The sequence below is a fragment of the Dichotomopilus funicola genome (genome assembly GCF_033296635.1).
Source record: "Dichotomopilus funicola strain CBS 141.50 unplaced genomic scaffold C8A04scaffold_4, whole genome shotgun sequence".
In the NCBI taxonomy this organism is placed as follows: domain Eukaryota; kingdom Fungi; phylum Ascomycota; class Sordariomycetes; order Sordariales; family Chaetomiaceae; genus Dichotomopilus; species Dichotomopilus funicola.
In genome coordinates, this window is record NW_026944025.1 from 309,995 (window position 1) to 329,696 (window position 19,702).

Below are 19,702 nucleotides of genomic sequence, written 5' to 3' on the forward strand. Positions count from 1 at the left end.
AGCCACAACCGCCATTGCCGTACGAGCTGGGCTGTATGCATGTGCAGTCTCGTGAACAAACAATCCCCCGCCTGAGTTTCGAAAAAAAAGAAGCGTCAAAAAGCTAAACATAACAGTAAACGCGCGCCTCAAATGCCCGCCGACCTCAGCGTTCTGTAACTCATACGGATACTCGGCTATCTCTCCGTCCTCTCAAGGCTGAGGGTTTGTCCCGTTTCGACGGACAACGGTCTTTATGTGAGCACTGATACCAAGCAGCTCATCCACAAGACACCCCGGCTCATAATGAGATATCTATGTTTTGACGTTCCTGTCAAACTCGTCAAAAGAAAAATAAACATCCATATCCTGTCCCCTCCGTCCGTGGGTTTCCTTTACCTTGCCTCAAGTCAATGCAATGAAACTCAAATTCCAACGATGCCCCGGGCGCCCCCCCACCAACATATGCACTGACAAAGCCCCTGCATGGGACGGAACGAAACCCCAAATCCTCTCCATGTCCGGTGCGTGACCCCCGCAGCGCTTAAATCAACTCACCTTTACACCCACGACACCCCAATAGGCGGTCTGTTTGAGATTTTAAACGGGGCGCCATGTTGATGATGAAGTTGATGCCGGTCGCACATCTGCGCATCCATGTGCACATTGGAGGAATCATATGTTCCATGTCGCCACGGTCACACTCTTTTCTTTGCGCGACCCCGCTATCGTTGATGATAATCGTGTTTTGTCCTTGAACGTTCGTGATGGCGAATTCTCGCCTCCTGCGAAATACCAATAGGTCGACTTCGAGCTCTCCACACTGATCACCTCGCTTGCATCACGCCCCATTTATTTGTATCATCGACTCCTCCGACTTCCGCCAAGCCAACTTGCCAGCTTCCCAACCTTGCCGGGCCGACCGACTGCATGTGCTCGGACGGGACTTTGACACTTTTTCTGTGTTTACTTCCATGTTATTGGAAATAAAACTGCGACAATAGATATGATCGCGATCGATCGTTGGTCGCCTTGCAGGGGGAAGAGTCTGTGCACCAAGACCTTGAACAGGCTTTTTTTTGTGAACGAGTTTGTATCATTTCCGAGGAAACCCAGGCTGAAACCCATATCCGAGATGACAATCTATCAAGGTTTAGCAAGGTTTAGTCCGCGCAAGGAACACAATCCATAACAATTTCATGAGTAGGGGTTTCCTCCACGACACTACATACACTACAGTGACTACACTAGTCAAACCGAAACCGACAAGCCAGCCAAGTTAACAAGCGCGCCGGTGCTTGTTTCACACACTCTTGGAACGACGGGAGCTTGAGCGGCTTGGCTGTTGGGCACGCCGGGGGTTGGACCCGTTGGTCTCCGTCCAACGCGGCGGCGCGTCGAGGTCCAATCACAGCAGACCTCCAGCTTGAAGAGGCGCCAGTGGCGCCCCTTGTCCAGTGAGAACTGCAAGGGGATTGGGTCAAAGTCGATGGCTTATTCTTATTTTATATACTTATTTCATACTTATTTTTCTTTGGTCTCGGGTTGGTGAGTTTTGCGTTCTGGCGCTTTATGAAACACGCGCGAGTGTATCAACACGGGGGCCGAAAGCCCGCGGAGTTGTAGAGTGAAGTCCTGGGACTTGGAAGTACCACCGTTGGGGTTGGGTCAAGGAAAACGGTGGTTTCCAGCTCGGTGGAAGCATGAGTAGCTGTGTTAAACGACGGAACGGAATGTATGTTTACTAGGTAGTCTAGGGATCGAGCCTGGCTTTGAGCACATCTCGACCAGGAGAATAGGACAACGGAGAAACGAGTCTACGATGATTAGTCTACCTATTCTATCTGTCCATTATCATGTCATATGATAGTCGTAGCCCACGGGTATCTTGCAATACACCAACACACAACCTATCCCGAGTATCCCATATCCTTTTCAACCCAAAACATAAATAGACATTAGAATAATATCCCTAACATAGGGCAAGGTAGGACATATACATCAATCCGCGCTAACCTGCGCATGCCTAAAATACTTCATCCCCACCCACGCGACCACCACCCACACCCACGCCATCACGCCCGTCAAGATCATCAACGCGGGGTAGTACCCCACAATCGGCAGCGTCGGATCGTCCTCCAACTCGGGCGGCGCATACGGCGTCGTTCCGACATCCCACGCCCAGCTCCACACGCCCAGACACGAACCCATCCCGATGACAAAGACTGTCCAGGTCACGACTAGGATAATCCAGCCCCACCATTCTGTTTCTGCGTAGTCCCAGTCGGCGGGGTCGGGGGATTGTTGCGAGATGGGCGCGGCGAGGGCCAGGGGGGAGGTTGCGCGCTGGTGTTGTTGTATTGTGCCATTGCGTCGGCGGGAAATGTTTGGTGGGAGGGCGGTGGTGATGGGGCTGGAGCCGGACCCGTTGATCGTGGGGCTGGTAGTGTGTGCCCCCGGCACGAGACGAGTTGGCAGATAAGATTCGGAGCCGGAGGAGAGCGAGAGAGAAGGTGCGGATGTGCGTGGGATGGGGAGGGACATGTGGTTGTTGCTGTTGTTGCTATTGGAGCGGGCCATGTGGAGGGCGTCTTCGTCGTCGGTGGTGCTGTAGCTTATTATCGGGCTTGTTTCGGTGTGAGGCTTGAGGGAGCCGGGAAGTCTGATACTGGGGGCTGCTTCGGAGCGCGGGATGCCATTCTCCATGCCGGGCCGTGGCGTCAGGTCGGAAATGCCTAGTCCGTATGCCGGGGAAGTCGGGTCCTGTTTCCCTGTTGATGAATTCTGGGTATACCCGCTAATTTCCCCAGGGCTTGAAGCGAGTGGTACCCCTTCCGAAGATACAATTCGGTAGGGCGTCCCGTTGCTGCTGTCGCCTAGCGAAGTGTCGATGGTCAATCCCCCTCGTGCCTCGCGTCGTTCTCGTTGAGCCCCCCGTCCGAGCAAGGCAACTTTCCGCAGTGACCCCCTTCGCCGCCGTGTCTTGTGCTGTGCAGCCTGCTGTAAAATCGAGTTCTGTAATACGTGTGGCCGTGCCTGAGAGTCTTCCTGTGTCTGTGTTTGAGTATGTGTTTGCGATGCGTCGGCAGGAATTGTGATGAAGGATGGCGTCGGCAGGCTCGGGGCCGAGACAGCGGCGGCCGGGTCGGACTCGAGAGTATTACGTCGGGATCGCGGCCGGTGTTCGCCGGCGGAGCGCATGAAGGGAAACTTGGACAGGAGCCCGCCGGCCCCAGACGAGCTGCGCTTTCTGCCCGGTGCTGGCGGGCGGACCGAGGCGGAAGGCGCATCGGGGCCTGAGCCCGATTGTGACGTTGGCTGCTCCATTTTCTCCACGTGGTTCCAGGTGCCAGATCCCGTCAGGCGGCCGAGCGCTTTCTCTACTTTACGCCCGTTTCTCCGTCGCCCGCAAATGTTCCAGGTGGACCTCCAGGCGCTTCAAAACACTTGCGGCCTGTGTGACCCCTGAGTCCGGCAAATGCACTACAATCAGCGGGTTGCCATTGCTCAATGCGGGTCGTTATCTCGTCTCTGTGCGTTCTTTGGACTACCCGAATTAGCTGTTGCCCGGTATCATCCCAACTTGTGTCGATTGGCGGTTTGACGGGTGGATCGTGATGTTTGTTGGAGGAAGGAGCATGACGTGCGCCTGGGCGGAAGATTCCATCCCCCCTGCATTTGTGATGCCGCAAAGTGGCCCAGAAGCCCATGCAACCTTCCTCGAACGACCGGCCTAAATGGAAGGTGCAGCCCACTAGATTGACGGTGCAAATCCACAGTAGGTAAACACAACCCCCACACTCGCTCTTCAAAATCCCCCTCCCCCTACTCTCCACAACGACCAACCTGCCGAATTATACCAAATCAACACATACCGCGGCCGTCGCAACCAACGTACAAGGCCAATACATTGATTCACGCGGCTCCCAGTATCGCAATCACAATTGCAACATATTACTCCGATTCGCCCAGAAACATGATAAAACTCAGGTTAACGCGAGAAAGCCCAAAGAGCCAATCGTTTGGGCAAGGGATGAGGGGTAGGGGTTGGGCACCTATAATCGAGCGAGGCCAGCCAGCACAATGGATATCAATCTACCCGATCCGTTTCAATCCTACCTACAGTTCCATCAATCCAAATGTGCTACATGGTATCTCAAAGGCACAATGACTGCGAAAATGGCTGAAGGCGATGTGCGGAGACCTCCAAAGAAAAGTACATGTCCGGTGGCATCACTATCACATGGGAGCATGCACTAGCCTCTTAATTTGATCATATAAACAGGGCTGACGACTTCCCATCGTTAGAGAACAGGCCCGGCTAACAATAGCTAGATTCAGCTGCCGTCACTGCTGAGCGGCGGTATGGCCACCTATCAAATAATTTAGGAAGTCAACAGCCTCGACAGGTTGGGCAGGTTTGCTTCACAACCCAGCCCAACGGATGGCTCGACCTTCGGCTGTGGAAGGCTGCGGGTCTTGCAAGCAACCGGTTTTCCGGGTGAACATGGACCGCTGCCAAAGAAGAGCGTTCCAAGCTTTAAATGTTTCAAGTTCCCCAGCCTTTGCAGTGTGAAGTCATGGCAGCTTCTGCGATGCAAACCCTTGCCACAATCATCAACGCCCGGATAGTATTCTTAGCCCCTCAACCCCAACCAAGGCACCATGGGATCGATTGTCGGGCCTCGATCCCACAACGACTACACCATCGGATGGGTGTGCGCGCTGCCTAAGGAGCAGGCGGCGGCGAAGGCCATGCTAGACGCGTACCATCCCACCCTCGGAAAGCCGCCGGGCGACAATAACAAGTATATTCTGGGGTCCATAGGCGAGCACAATATTGCCATCACTTGCCTGCCCATAGACCAGACAGGCACCATCCCCGCCGCCATCGTTGCCGCGCGGATGGCGTCGACCTTTCCGCGCATCAAGCTCGGCTTGATGGTCGGGATCGGCGGCGGCGTGTCTCGCGAAGTACGACTCGGCGACGTGGTTATCGGCACGCGCGTGGTCCAGTGGGATATGGGCAAAGCCAAGGAGGGTGGCAGCTTTGAGCGGACCCGGGCCTTGAACATTCCGCCCACCGCGCTCCTGTCGGCCCTGTCGGCCATGGAGAGCGCGCGCCCGCTGGAAGGGCCCAAGATATTTGAATACCTCGCTGGCCTGAAGGGGAAGTGGCCAAATATGGACTCCAAGTACTTCTGGTCTGACTCGCTCGAGGATGTCTTGTTCAAGGCAAGCTACGCCCACGTCAAGACGAGCGCCGTTGACGGCAACGATAAGGAGAAGAACTGCCGACGCTGCGACAAGACTATGGTGGAGAAGAGGGATGCCCGGGGTGCCCAAGGCGCCCAGATGCACTACGGCTTGGTCGCGTCGGGCAACCAGGTCATCAAGGACGCGGTCTTCCGGGACAAGCTGAACAAGGATCTTGGCGGTGATGTGCTCTGTGTCGAGATGGAAGCCGCTGGGCTGATGAACAATTTTCCGTGTCGTCATCCGAGGGATCTGTGACTATGCCGACTCGCACAAGAACGATGCTTGGCAGGAGTACGCAGCAACCGTGGCGGCGGCCACGGCCAAGGAGCTTCTGCAATATCTCTCGGCCGATGTTGTGGAGAAGGAGCCCGCCATCAAAGACCTGATTAGTGAAGGTTCGTTAGTTACCCAGCTTCCCTATGTAGCGCCGTGTCTAATAATCAATGCGCGTTTGCTCCTGCAGTTCGCGCTCTCGGATCCAAGGTCGGCGCAGTCGGCGCCGATGTCACAGAGATGAAGTCGAGAATGGAGCTGGATGACGAACAGAAAATCCTAGAATGGCTTTCGCCAGCCAACTACGGCCTCCAGCAAGCCAAGCACATGAAAACCCGTCAAGAGGGGACCGGCCAGTGGCTCCTCGACTCTGCCAAGTTCAAGGAATGGGTCGAAACCAGCCAGCAGACGCTGTTCTGCCCGGGGATGCCCGGGACCGGAAAGACGATACTCACGGCCGTCGTTATTGACAGCCTCGCTTCCCGCTTTGCGCACGACCCCTCTGTCGGGATCGCCTACATCTACTTTAACTTTTTGCAGCAAGGAGAGACGACGGCGGAGGAGCTATTCGCAAGCCTGCTGCGACAGCTAGCCCAACACGAATCTCCTCTGCCGGAGGGCCTACGGCGTCTCTTTGACCATCACAAGGGGACTCGGACGCGGCCGTCGCGGGGCGAGATTCTGGAGGTCCTCCATTCGGTGATTCGCACGCGCTCAAGGGTGTTTATCGCCGTCGACGCCATCGACGAATGCCCAGAAACCGACCAATGTCGGACAACGTTTGTGGAAGGGCTCCTGGACCTTGGGGGCCTCGGCGTGAACACATTTGCCACCTCGAGGTTCATTCCAGACGTCACAGACATGTTCGACAAGGACAACTGGTTGGAAATCCGCGTTAGCGATGCGGACGTGGCCGGATTTGTGGGCGCGCAAATTTCGCGAGCGGGGTCTGATTTTTTGAAGAAGGTGCGAGAGGAAGCCACAGCTGAGATTGTAAAAGCTGCTGGAGGAATGTAAGCAGCAACTGGACCAAGTGGAGTGATTTTTCGGGGCTAACCAACACCAAACAGATTCCTGCTGGCAAAGCTCGACTTGGATTCGCTCTTGGATGAGAAACTGCCTAAGGGAGTCAGAGCCGCCCTAAAGACCCTCCCCACGGGCTCGAAAGCGTACTCCGGCGCTTACGAGAACGCCATGAAGAGGATAGAGCACCAACGCCCGGCGTATGCCAAGGTCGCCAAAGCGGTCCTTTTGTGGATCGTCTGTGCCAGACGGCAATTGACCTTGCCGGAGCTCTGCCATGCGCTTGCTTTCGATGCTGGCGACTCCGGGATCGACCTGGAAAACGTCCCGGAGCCCCGAGATCTGGTCTCGGTATGTGCCGGATTGGTTATTTCCGACGAGCAAAGTGGGCTCGTCCGCCTGTTTCACAACACCACACGGGAATACTTTGCGCGGACGCGGGCGCGCTGGTTTCCTACCGCCGATGACGACATTGCCCGGGCTTGCGCCACCTATCTCTCGTTCAACGTCTTCAGGTCCGGGCCCTGTCCGACGGACGCCGAGCTTGGAGAACGGCTGCGCACCTATCCGCTGTACGACTACGCCGCCAAGTACTGGGGCCATCACGCCCGCGACGCACTGAGCCTAGATACCTCGGTATTAGATCTTCTACAATCCACGCCCCTGTCTGAAGCGTCGAGCCAAGCACTCCTGGCTGTTGAGGGCACGGGTGGGTCACAGCGCACCACACGCGTCACCGGGCTTCACTTGGCAGCGTATTTCGGGGTCGATAGTGCTGTGCCCGATCTACTCGGCATATATGGCCGGGACCCAGAAGATAGCCACGGACGGACGCCGTTGTCGTGGGCCGCGGAGAACGGCCGCTTAGCCGTCGTGAGGCGGCTACTTCACCTCGACGCGGATCGCCAGCGAGCGGACCGCTCGGGCTGGACCCCTTTATACTGGGCTGCCCAGCGCGGCCACAGGGCTGTCGAGGAGCTTCTGCGCAGCGAGGACACTAGTGCCTTGTCGCCAAGCGTGGACGACAAGAAAGTGTTGCCGGCCACCCCGGATTCGTCGCAGACGCCGGCCCTCCCGGCCGGCGAGGCCACCGTACGGCTCCTGATCGACAAGGACGTCCGCACCAATCTAATGGATAGCCAAGGGCAGACAGCCCTTGTACAGCAGGCTCCGCGCGGCAGCGACGCCGCCGTACGGCTACTACTCTCCTGCCAGGGTTCCAACCGGGCCCCGCGCCAGACTCCGCTGCTATGGGCTGCTGCAGGGGGACACCTGGCCGTTGTGCGGCAGCTGCTCGACACGGGCGCCGAAGCCGGGTCGGCTGACGATCGAGGCCGGACACTGCTTTCCTTGGCAGCCGGAAACGGCCACGAGGAAGTTGTGGAGTTGCTGTTGGAGCAGGGTGCGCCGGCCGAGTCGGCAGATGACCAGGGGCGAACGCCGCTATCGTGGGCTGCTGCGAATGGGCATAAGGCCGTTGTGCGTTTGCTGCTGGACAAGGGCGCTAAGGCTGACTCGATGGACGAAGAGGGATGGACACCGCTTTTGCGGGCCGCAGCGGGCAAACACGTTGCCACCGTGTGGCTGCTGGTTGCCGAGGGGGCCAATCCCGACCTGGCGCATCTTGTGCTGCCAACTCTGCTGGAAGACGTGAGGACACTGGAGTCATGGGCAACGGAGAACGGGAATGAAGCTGTTTCGAAGTCACTACCAGATACCGGGGAAAACATCGACTCGATCAATGGCAAAATGGTGGCGATGCTAGCATACGCCGCCGAGAAGGGGCATGCAAATATTGTGCGAATTCTACTCGACATAGGCGCCAGCACCGAGCTACCGGTTGGTGGTCAAGGAACACCACTGCTACTAGCCGCCAAAAGCGGGCATAGGGCGGTAGTCGAGCTGTTGCTCGAAAGGGGCGCCAACCCAGATTCAAGTAACTCCCATGGCGATACACCGCTGACATGGGCTGCAACGCAGGGGCATGAAGCAGTGGTGAAATTGTTGCTTAAAAGGGGCGCCGACCTAGAGTGTCGTGATAAAGATGGCGATACATCGCTAAATTGTGCGGTAATATCGGGGCACGAAGCAATAGTAAAGTTGTTGCTGGAGAAAGGTGCAGCTCTAGACTCGAAAAACAACAACGGCAGTACCCCACTCTTCAATGCCGCTTTGCGTGGGCATAAGGCGGTAACCAAGTTATTGCTCAAAAGGGGCGCCGACCTAGAGTTGAGTGACAATCACGGTAATACACCACTGGCGAGGGCAGTGGGAATGGGGCACGAAGAAATAGCGAAGTTGTTGCTAGAGAAAGGTGCGTTTCTGCACTCAAGGAATGTCGCAGGCGATACCCCACTCCTATGGGCCGTCGCATGCGGCCAGGGGACGTTAGTCAAGCTATTGCTCGAAAGGGGCGCCGACTTAAACTCGAAGAACATTCATGGTATTACACCACTGTCGTGCGCTAGACGGGAGGGACACCAAGCAATAGTGAAGTTGTTACAGGAGAAAGGTGCCACGGCCTAGCCCCCTCCTCCCCGCAGCGCTCCATGGCCAAGCGTGGGGAGCGCATCAACCCGCGCCCTTTGTCCAACCTGGAGTTTGACAGCTAGGACGGGGGCGGCGGGTTCCTACTGTACAGCCAGGTGGCCGGCAGTAATCTCAAGGAGGTGAAGAGGCTGCTTGAGGCGGGCGCGGATATGTGTACTAGGTACGGGTGGGCGTCGCTGCACTGGGCGGTGGTGAACGGGCACTAAGAGGTAGCGGAGCTGTTGCTGGTGTACTGGGCGGATGTGAATCTAGTCGCGGACAGGGGCATGAAGCCGTTAGGGATGACGAAGGACGAGAAGATGAGGAAGATGTTGATTGCTTAGGGGGGTGTAGAGTAGGAGTATACGGAACTGAAACAATACCGCTTTCATTTGAGGAGGGCCGGTGGAAGGACAGGGAGACTACAAACAATATTGTGAGATGATATGTCCCGTTTGCAGTGCTTTGTAAGCGAGTCGAATATGTACAGATTTGATCTGACCTTTTGGGTTACATGGGTTGAGGACTGGTACCGGAGGCCGAGTGCATAGTGAACAGATGACGTTTAAATGCCAGGGTCAATCCTCTCCAAAGGAAGGGCAGGTCTGTCAACGTCAAGTAGTCGTGAACAGATACAGTCCGCAGCACCCGGGTAGTAATTCCATCTCCCTTGACAGATATATTTTCATATTTTCCGATTCTTCTAACGATCAACTGAGAAAGTTCTAGTTCAGAGCTAACTAACCATTCCAGGGTAGTCTACGCTATAATGTTGCGTACATAGTAGAGACAATGCGCCAACCTAACAGCTCTCTGTTATAACTTTAGCAGGAAGAAGTGACGTTAGCTGTGTTCAAATTTGTATTGTCAATCTAGTGGACTGCACCGTCCATTTAAGCGGGCGGACTGGTTGTCTAACTTGTCTTCGGCCGGCAGGCAGGGACCCCCCTGCCTGAGCCCCGCTGCTGCAGTGCCCCCCACAAGATTGCTCGCGATTCAGGCCAACGACAACTGGACCGCTTTTGAGAATGCGAAGTTTTGCTGGTTCTATGCGCAAATTCAATTCTGAAATTGAAAAATATAACAAAAATTTAAAGGTACAATTGAATGTCTTGCTCAAACCACAGGGTAAGAAACAAACACGCATTTATTCGTCGTCAACCACACACCGTGCATTTGTCTGTTCTGCCATCCTAAAATTGCATGTGTTTGCCAGCCGGCGCTAGGTGAAAAGAGGAAACCCCCCAGCTTCTCTTTTCTGCAAGGCCCACGAACAGGCTCCGCTCCCCTGAGCAACCCCCCCCGAAACCCCCTACCCGGACAACGGCCCGCACAGGGGTGGAGGGCGGACAGCAACAACCACTGCGAGCGAACGGAACGTTAACGGCTGGGGCTGGGTCTTGAACCTGGATGGGACAAGCACATGGCTTCCAGCAACAACCGGCCGCCAGGGACACCGCCCACGCCGGCCTTTGCAGTGCGCAACGACGATAACGACAACGACGACAGCGGGCCCTTGTTCCAGTTCACCTGCGACGACTACGACGGCGATCGGGATCGGGATCGGGATCGGGATCGAGACGAGAACGGCCGAAAGGAGGAACAAGCGGCAGATTCCCCCTTTGCTAGTTCCCCAGAGCGTAAACAACTGCAACCTCCACAACACCAACAGAATCAACCGCAGCAGAACTTGTTGTCGGCATCACCGCGGAGCGCACCGGGCGCTTTTCTCCATCCCGACCACCGCCCGGCCTCGTTGCGCCCTCCATCACCCGAGCTGCTCTTTACCATGGCGACAGACGACGGGCTTGCGAATGGGGGAACGGGCTCCAATGGCCCCGCGCCGAATAACCCCTTCAACTTCCAGACCCAATTCATATCGACGGGCCCTGTTAAGTCGGTATGTGAATTGTCTCCCGCTGCTGATCGACTGTCTTGACCTGACTGGCTAACCCCGTTCACCTCCAGAACATTGGCCAACGCCGTGGCCATCGCTACAAACACAGCTCCATCAGCGCACAACATCAAATCTTCCAAGAACCACCACCACGACCGCCGCCCGTCCTCCCCGCGTCTCTCCCCATACCCACCTTCAAGGAGGCCTGGGCCAGCATGCAGCGCGACCAACGCGCCCGGTTGTGGTGGTGTTGCTGCCACGCGGCTGTGGCCATGTACATCTTCTTTAGTGCCGAAGGATCGTTGGCCATGACGGCTCTATCCCACCTTGTCTTCTTCGACGTCGGCTCGGCTGCGGTGTGTGTCGTGGTCGACGTGCTGGGCAACTTTGAGGTCTGGCGTCGTTCCAGCATCCGCCATCCGTTCGGCCTGCAGCGCGCCGAGGTCCTAGCCGGGTTTGCCATGTCCGTCTTCCTCGTCTTTGGCGGGTTCGATCTCATCTCGCACAACCTCAAGCACTTCCTCGAAACAGTCGGCAGCCATACCGCACACCACCCCTTAGTATCAACAACCGATACAGCCGAAGCCCATGTCGACGGCCAACATACCCACACTCACAACCACGGCGACACCCACCACAGCCACCACCACGCCGTGCGTTACATCACCCCAGGCACCGTCGACCTCACCAGCCTCGCAGCCATCATCAGCACGCTCGTCAGCGCCTACGGCCTGCGCAACCACAACCGCATCCGGCGCGTAATGCGCGTACCCTTCCCATACCTCGCGCGACTCCTCCCCGGCGCGGGTTTACTCGCCAACCCTTTCCACTTCCTCACGCTCTGCTTCTCCTTCCTGATGCTCATCCTCCCGCTCCTCAGCGTGCCCCATCTCGTCTGGCTCGACCGCATGATGTGCGCCGCCATCGCCGCAAGCATGTTCATCCTCGGCACACGGCTCGCCGTAGCGCAGGGCTTGATGCTGCTGATGAGCTACAACGAACTACCAGCCTCGTCGTTATCCTCCTCGTCACCATCATCCACACCGTTAACAACCGCCGCCCCCCTTAGCTCCTCCTCCTCCTCCTCCTCCCACCCATCATCCACATCCACCAAACACTCCCTCACCACCACGACCGCAGAAAAATCACCCCTCTCTTCCTTATCCCTCCCCACCACCCCCCCAAACACAACCGTCTCCTCCGTCCTCCACGAAATCGAATCCGACCCCCACATCGCCCGCGTCGAAGAAGCCCAGTTCTGGCAGGTCCACTACGGCCTGGGCATGGCCAACCTCAAAGTGCGGTTGGCCAGTCCCAGTTCCAGTTCCACCAGCGGTACCATCACCAGTAGTGGTGCCAGCAGTGGTGGTGGTATCGGGATGGGGACGGGGATGGTTAGCAGTAGTAGTGGGACAACAGGGAGTGCAGCGGATGATACGGCGCGGAGTCAGGTGCGGGCGCGATTGGCGAGGGTGGTGCAGAATCGGTTGGGGGAGGGGTATGGACGGGGGGGGAGTTTGAGGTGGGAGGTTACTGTGCAGATGAGTTGTGATGGATAGGATGGGTATACGATCTTGGTTTTGGGATGATTTGATGTTCGGGTTGGAGTTGGGTAACTAGGGGAATAAGCGAAAATAAATAAATGTTCGGTGAAACGTGATATAATTGTATATAGATCGTCGGGGGTTGTTGTACATAGCACACATACAATACGTGCATCATCATGTACGCATACGGATTTCATGATGAATACGCTCAGAAGTAGTTTATTTATGCCCTGCCGAAGATAATATCTAACCAAGAATCTTCGTCACGATTCCGTCTCGAAGATGCGGTGTGTCGATACCGAGTCTACCCGCTCAGTTGGCTTATCCAGCGCCGCTCTTGCTTTTTACGGACCACTCCCGAGTTGAACACAGTACATAATCAGAGACACAACGCCAGGTACTTATTCACCAGTCTCAGCCCTCACCATCCACACATGGCAAAAAAAAAAGTTCAATGCTCACTATTCCCCCCTAAAACCATGGACAACGTCCACCAACAGCAGGCTACCAAGCTAAATGTAATGTAAGCAAGCTAGGAGTATCATACCGAAACTCATACTCGTAGAAATAGACCACCTAGAACAGGAAGGAACAGAACAATACGCCCACAATTCTTGACCGAACCAAAGATACAATTCATCGACAACAACAACAAATACCAAGACACGCACGCCCGCTATGTCGGATCCGATCCATCCATCCATCCATTTCATTAGTCGCCTTGACGCCCGCCCAGAAAGAAGCGAAAGCAAAAAAGGAAAAAAAAGTACCGAGGCATCAAGCGAAGCGAGATACCTGGTGTTGGATACATAAATACCGCGTACCATACCCGATACCGCGGTAACACCAAAACGAAAATATCCCCTTCTCTCCTATCTCCACCCCCAATGCCGTCAGTGCCATACTCACTGCAACGCCAACTCAGGAAACATCCTCGCAATCTTGTCCGGGTTCCCAAACTCAGTCCGCACCGGCTCCGGTGTAACCGGGCTCGTGTCAAAGTACTGCATCAGCCCGCCCCCACCCACACCAATCCCGCCGTTTACGGCCTCTGCCACGCTGAGCGATGCCCGCTTCTTCTTGATGTTGCCCTGCGCTGGCGGCTGTTGCGATGAGCCACGCACTAACGGCGGCGAGGTCAGGTTTCGAACGTCGGTGTTGAGGTTGCTGGTAGCGCTGCCTCCGGCAGAAGCGCTGGTTGGCGACTGGATGGATGAAGTTGATGACGGGTCTGAGGTGATGGTTTCGATGTGGGAGAGAGGGGTGTGGGTGCGCGGGAGGGTCGAGGTAGGAATGGTCGGGATGGTTGGGCCGCGGAAGCGCCCCTGTTTGCTTGATTCGGCGTGGTCGGCGAGGTGCGGCAGACTTGTTGGGGGGGACGCAATGCCATTGGAGAGGTTGAACGGTGTGCCGGCCCTGGAAGCGCCCTTCTCGTTGGCGGTGAGACCCTTGGTGCGGACGAAGGCGGTGGATCGGCGGTGTTGCGGGTTGCGGTCGTAGTATTGGTCCTTGATCGGGTGCACCATGACCGTTTGGTTGTGGATTGTGAGGATCGAGTTGGTCGGGACGTTTACCCAGTTTTCTAGCATGTGGTTAGTGACGGCGTTCTTCCCACTGTATCCCTAGTACCCGGCTTACTCACCCCTTTCAAAGGTCAGAGGCTCGCTGGCCACCAACACGACATCTGCGCCCTTATCGCTCCTCTCCATCTGGTAGTCCCGGCTATCGGGCGTCGGCGCCCTCGTTTCCCAAAGCGTGCCAGACGAATAGTACAGGCTAGCAGCCTCGTCCGACGAACTGCCAATATAGCGAGTGCAGATGATGCTGTGGCCGTCCGAGACGCAGAAGTTCAGCAAGCTCCGCGTGTCGACATTCTCGGCGTGAACAACGCTCTCTGGGATGTTGTCGATGAGCTCATTGATTAGGTCAATCGTCCTCAACATCGCCTTCCTCAGCACTGTCGGTCCGAAGCCATTCTCCGGCTGCGAGCTGGGGTCGTGGCCCATTCGCTCGAGCGTGTCCAGGAACAAGGCAAACGCCCATTCGCTGTCGGTCCCACCGACCACGTTCAAGTACCACTTGTCTGCCAATCGTTCGCCGAGCCTCCTCTTGATCTGTTTCCAACCGCCCAGACCGCCATTGTGCATCCACATCAGACTACCATGGCAGAACGGGTGGCAGTTGTCTTCGCTGAGTGAGCCCTCGGTGGTCGCGCGGACGTGGGCAAAGATGAGTCTCGAAGCGGTCTTGGAGGCGAGGCGCTGGAGGTTCACGCAGTTCCAGGCCGGCGTGGTCGAGGTGAAGAGGCACGGCGCAGCGCCCAGTTTCGAGTCGGTGTAGAAGCCAATTCCGAAGCCGTCTGCATTGTTCTGTCCGCGGCGCGTGTCCTGTTACGAGTGAAGTAATGTGGTGAGTCATTGCCCATTGATTCCCCTCGAAGGTCAAGTCTGGAGTTGTGCAACTTACCAACCGGAGACGCGAGTCAAACGATTGCTTCAGTATCGAATGCGCGGGATCCAGGACGAGCTTCGAGAGGAGAATCTCGTCGCTGCCCTTGTACACCTAGAGAGCAAACCGTCTTGTCAGTAACAAAACTCCCCCGTGGCGGGGTATTGGCACGTTGGTCTCACCAGAAACCGGCACATCTTTGGCGATGAGTGCCTAAGACGGACAGTGACGGGGCCGGGAAAGGAGCGGTGCCGGGCGAATTGGTTTTCGATGTCCCGGGAGTTTGGAGACGACTTCGCAGGGAAATAAATAGAAAAAACGGTGCGCTCCCAAAGAATCGCCAATGAAATCAGAGTCTCGTTCCCGGCGGGTTGCGGTTGTGTGACCAGCAGCGCGTGGAAGAGCTGCAGTGAAGCGGTTTTGGGTTGTTGGTTGTCCAGTGACGGAAGGGTTGCAACTAGGAATCAGTCAACGGACAAGGGCCGGCCTCGAGGCAACACCCCGGACAACAGGGCTGACGAAATCGGCTAGCGGGATGGCGGAAAGGTTAGTGCACGACTTCCAACAAACCGAGCTGCATTGGGCTGCAAGCCCCTAAAAGAGAAGATAAGAGCAATCTAAAACTCGTGATTGGGTTCCATTGCCGGCGTTCTCACTCCGTGCTTTGTTTATCTCTACCGAAAATCTCAGATACAAACAAAAATTTTCGCAGTTTGCCTGCGTCAAACGGTACCTGCGTACCGGTCACTGAGCCCTGCGGCCGAGACCGGGCCCGGGGGCAGACGCAACAGCGGGATCTCGTGGGGAGAGACCCACCGCTTCCAAGACCACTGTTTCGGACGACAAGGGGAATTGGCCAAAGTCCGTTTGAAGCTTCGTCACCGAGGGAGAGAGGTTTATGTCATGTTGTTCTTGGCGGCGAGAGCCCTATCCGCCAACAAAGAGGTCTTACTCTGTATGCGTTGTCTTACGGGTGACTACGTTGCAAGTCTAACTAACGTTATTTCGCTTGTCACACAACGGACGGCGCAGTTTTGGTCCACGTTGTTAGTTAATTAGGCTATCTTTAAGTTATAGTGCTCGCACCTGCAACCTCCGATGCGGGTTGAGACCAGCAATGCAAGACTGTGTACACTAGACCCTATATTTAGGGAGTGTCAGGGGGCTTCCCATAGTGTATGTAGTCTCGAATGGAGCTTCTCGGGTTGGATGAAGCAAGCGGAGACTGGTGTGCATGATTGGGCCATGCTCGTACCGCCGCGTATCTCATAAATGCAACTAACCCGTGTAGTACAGTATTCAAGGTCTCATGAATGATGTGTACCCGAGATATTCTCTCGGCCCACGCTGCTTGCATCAAAGGTGGGGCTGAGCCCGATCGAAATTCCACGAGCAACCCGGAAGCTCAGTTTCATTTGCACGCCGCTCCCGATCTAGCATCATCGACCCAACGACCACATTTGCGTGCCATCGTTGCTAGCTCGCCAGCTCCCCCCGCCACGAGCTACCTAGCTTGCCCCCAACATCCTCGCCGGGCCTTTCTATGCTGCCGCATGACGCCTAGCACCCCGCAGCCCGGTTCACCACGATGAGCGCGCAGCTCCGTGCGGTTGGGGCAATAGCCCCCGTTGCCCGACGGAGCATGTTCCGCGCTGTCCGCCACTTTCACCAGCTCCCTACCGGCGGTATCCAGCGTGCAGATCTAGTCTCCCGCGGCGTTAGGAGGTCGTTGAAGTTCCCCTCGAACGCCTACCACAACAATGCCGTCATCGTCCGCAACGCTTCCTTCGCCCGCCTGCTGCCGAGGCTCGCGGTGAAATTCATTAGGATTCCCGCCCTGTTTGGCGGCTTGATGATTGGGACCGTAGGATGGATACAGTATCAAGCTATTCGTAAGGCGGTTCCCAAAGCTGTTCAGAGCTTGGTTTGGTTCAGGGAGTGAGCTTCGCTGACAGAAGAACGACTGTAGAGGTTAGCAATTCCGCTGCCGAGATGTACGGCAACATGAAGAACACGGTGACTACGACGGCCACTACCCTTTGGGGTGGCGCCAAGGACATCGCCGAGCAGACGAAACAGGGTTGGGTCAACACGAAGGACCAGTTTGAAATGCCGGAAATGCCACAGATGCCAGAATGGATGGACAAGATCATACGCGGGGAGGGCATAGCTGCCTTAGGGAAAGGCGGATCGGGTGGGCAGGGCGAACAAGGTGGGCCGGAACCACCCAAGCAGAGCAAAGCAGGAGCAGCAGCGGTAGTCGGTGCCTCAGCTGCTGCGTATGGATACGAACAATCTGACGAGAGCGACAACCGAACCCCTGAGGAGATACTCAAGGACGACCAGATGATGTACATCACCAAGCGGATGATCGAGATCCGGAACCTCCTTCAACGGGTCGGCCAGTCCAACACCGTCACCCTGCCGTCGATCGTGGTGATTGGGTCGCAGTCGTCGGGCAAGAGCTCCGTGTTGGAATCGATCGTTGGGCATGAGTTTCTACCCAAGGGGAGCAACATGATCACCCGAAGGCCGATCGAACTCACACTCGTGAACGATCCCGAGGCGCGGACCGACTACGGCGAATTCCCAGACCTCGGCCTTAACAGAGTCACCGACTTCTCCCTGATCCAAAAGACACTCACCGAGCTGAACCAGTCCGTCCCGGAGTCGCTGTGTGTCACGGATGACCCGATCCGGCTCACCATCCACTCGCCGAGGATACCCGACCTCTCCTTGATCGACCTCCCCGGCTACATCCAGGTCGCTGCCGAGAACCAGCCCCGGGAACTCAAGCGTAAGATCTCGGAGCTGTGCGACAAATACATCCGCGGGCCTAACATCATTCTTGCCATCTCTGCTGCCGACACCGATCTGGCCAACTCGACGGCCCTCCAAGCTAGCCGTCGGGTGGACCCAAGGGGCGAGAGGACAATTGGTGTCATCACCAAGATGGATCTAGTTGACCCAGACAAGGGTGTTTCTGTCTTGTCTGACAGGCAGTACCCGCTCCGGTTGGGCTACGTTGGTGTCATTTCCAAGCTGCCCACGCAAACTGGTCTGTTCAGGAGAGAAACTGGTGATCTCCTGGCTGGTATCACAAGGAACGAGAAGGCCTTCTTCAGCAACCACCCCTCCCAGTTCGGGCCCGAAGCGAAGGTTAACACCGGCACCATCACTCTGCGGAAGAAGCTAATGCAGGTCTTGGAGCACACAATGTCCTCTAGGCTGCATGAGACGACCGAGTCCATTCAGCGGGAGCTTGAGGAGACCACATACCAGTTCAAGGTCCAGTACAACGAGCAGCCCATGAGCGCCGAGGCGTACCTGGCTGCCAGTTTGGATGATTTCAAGCACCAGTTCCACGCCTTCACCTCGTCCTTTGGCCGGCCCCAGCTCCAAGAGCTCCTCAAGGATGCGCTGGACCAAAAGGTCCTAGACCAGCTGGCGGCCAGATACTGGAACCGGCCAGTTGAGGATCTTTCTGTGGCTCTGCCCGAACCGGATAACATCGCCGACCTGCCCAACGCCGACCCCAAGTCCCCCTACTGGCATAGGCAACTCGACACGGCCTCTACCGGTCTCACAAGGCTTGGCGTGGGCCGCATCGCCGCTACAGTGGCCGCCACAGCCGTTCAAGGAAACATTGACAAGCTCCTTGACAAGTCTTCCTTCGCCAAGCACCCCTCCGCTCGCAAGGTCATCAGCGAGGCCGCATCCACCGTGCTCGCTGACCGTTCCTATGCCACAAGCGACGGCATCGAGATTTCTCTCAAGCCGTACAAGTTTGACCCCGATATCCAGCCCCATGAATGGGCTCAGGGCAAGGAGCACGTCGTGGGCGTACTGCAGGGCGAGCTGGACCAGTGCCAGGCTGCCATGAAGAGCCTCGAGAACTCCGTCGGTGGGCGAAAGAAGCTGAAGGAGGTCATGACCTTCGTCGACAAGGCGCGCCGGGGCGATATCATTGTTGAGGGTGACCACCCCAGCGGCGCTGGCGGTTTCAGCGCTGCCCTTCTCGCCAGAGGTATGTTATCCCTTTCCCGCCTCAACACCGATTCTGACGAATACTGATCTTGATTCTTCCTCCCTCTCCAGGCCGTGAAGCCGTCTTCCTCCGCGACCGCGCCGACATCATCAACCTCCGCATCACCGCCTCCAAGTCCCGCAAGTGCAAGTCTCTCGAAAACAAGTACTACTGCCCCGAAATCTTCCTCGACGCCGTCGCCACCAAGCTCTCCCAAAACGCCGTGCTCTTCCTCAACGTCGAGATGCTCAACGACTTCTACTCCCGTTTCCCTCGCGAAGTCGAGGCCAAGCTGCACGAGCACATGGTCAGCGGCGGGCTGGAGCGCTTCGCTCGTGAGGACCCCAAGGTGCGCAGGCACTTGGACTTGATCCATCGTAAGGAGTTGTTGGAGTTGGTCTTGACCAAGATTGAGGACTTGCATCGGTTGGGTGGTGGGAGTGGTGCGGGGAAGTTGGGGAGTGGGCGGGAGTTGGAAGGGAAGAGGCGGAGGGGTCGGTTCTTTTAAAAAAGTTGGCGGTGACCTTGTGATGGATGTTTTGACATGGGACTTGATGTAGGTGGGGGGTAGAATGAAGGAAGCAGGGCGGATGGATGGGATGGAGGGTGGAGGATTTGCATAACATTTTCTCTTTGCGGCGGAGGGGGACCATGGCGTTTGCGTTCGTTATGTTCTTTCTTTTTCTTTTTCACAGGATGAAATGACCTTACGAGAATGGG

The 19,702-nt window shown here is 56.5% G+C and overlaps 5 protein-coding genes across 5 annotated transcripts; 3 read left to right on the forward strand and 2 right to left on the reverse strand.

The window, feature by feature from the left end:
* Positions 1-1,980: 1,980 nt before the first annotated feature.
* Positions 1,981-3,306, reverse strand: C8A04DRAFT_34367 (uncharacterized protein; the record flags this gene model as incomplete). The annotated part of the gene is made up of 1 exon (XM_062782805.1): positions 1,981-3,306. The coding sequence occupies one exon, from the start codon at positions 3,304-3,306 to the stop codon at positions 1,981-1,983; it is 1,326 nt and encodes a 441-aa protein (XP_062640508.1).
* Positions 3,307-4,644: 1,338 nt separating this feature from the next.
* On the forward strand, positions 4,645-9,060 carry C8A04DRAFT_34346 (ankyrin repeat-containing domain protein; the record flags this gene model as incomplete). The annotated part of the gene is made up of 4 exons (XM_062782797.1): positions 4,645-5,473; positions 5,538-5,633; positions 5,702-6,524; positions 6,582-9,060. 4 exons carry the CDS (start codon positions 4,645-4,647, stop codon positions 9,058-9,060), a joined length of 4,227 nt encoding a protein of 1,408 aa, XP_062640509.1.
* A 1,426-nt stretch (positions 9,061-10,486) lies between these two features.
* On the forward strand, positions 10,487-12,519 carry C8A04DRAFT_34347 (cation efflux family-domain-containing protein; the record flags this gene model as incomplete). Its single annotated transcript, XM_062782798.1, has 2 exons — positions 10,487-10,963; positions 11,032-12,519. The coding sequence occupies 2 exons, from the start codon at positions 10,487-10,489 to the stop codon at positions 12,517-12,519; spliced, it is 1,965 nt and encodes a 654-aa protein (XP_062640510.1).
* An 893-nt stretch (positions 12,520-13,412) lies between these two features.
* C8A04DRAFT_34348 (nucleophile aminohydrolase) lies at positions 13,413-15,152 on the reverse strand (the record flags this gene model as incomplete). Its single annotated transcript, XM_062782799.1, has 4 exons — positions 13,413-14,089; positions 14,150-14,894; positions 14,974-15,069; positions 15,138-15,152. 4 exons carry the CDS (start codon positions 15,150-15,152, stop codon positions 13,413-13,415), a joined length of 1,533 nt encoding a protein of 510 aa, XP_062640511.1.
* Positions 15,153-16,543: 1,391 nt separating this feature from the next.
* Positions 16,544-19,490, forward strand: C8A04DRAFT_9280 (P-loop containing nucleoside triphosphate hydrolase protein; the record flags this gene model as incomplete). Its single annotated transcript, XM_062785427.1, has 3 exons — positions 16,544-16,847; positions 16,925-18,982; positions 19,054-19,490. 3 exons carry the CDS (start codon positions 16,544-16,546, stop codon positions 19,488-19,490), a joined length of 2,799 nt encoding a protein of 932 aa, XP_062640512.1.
* Between the last annotated feature and the right edge of the window lie 212 nt (positions 19,491-19,702).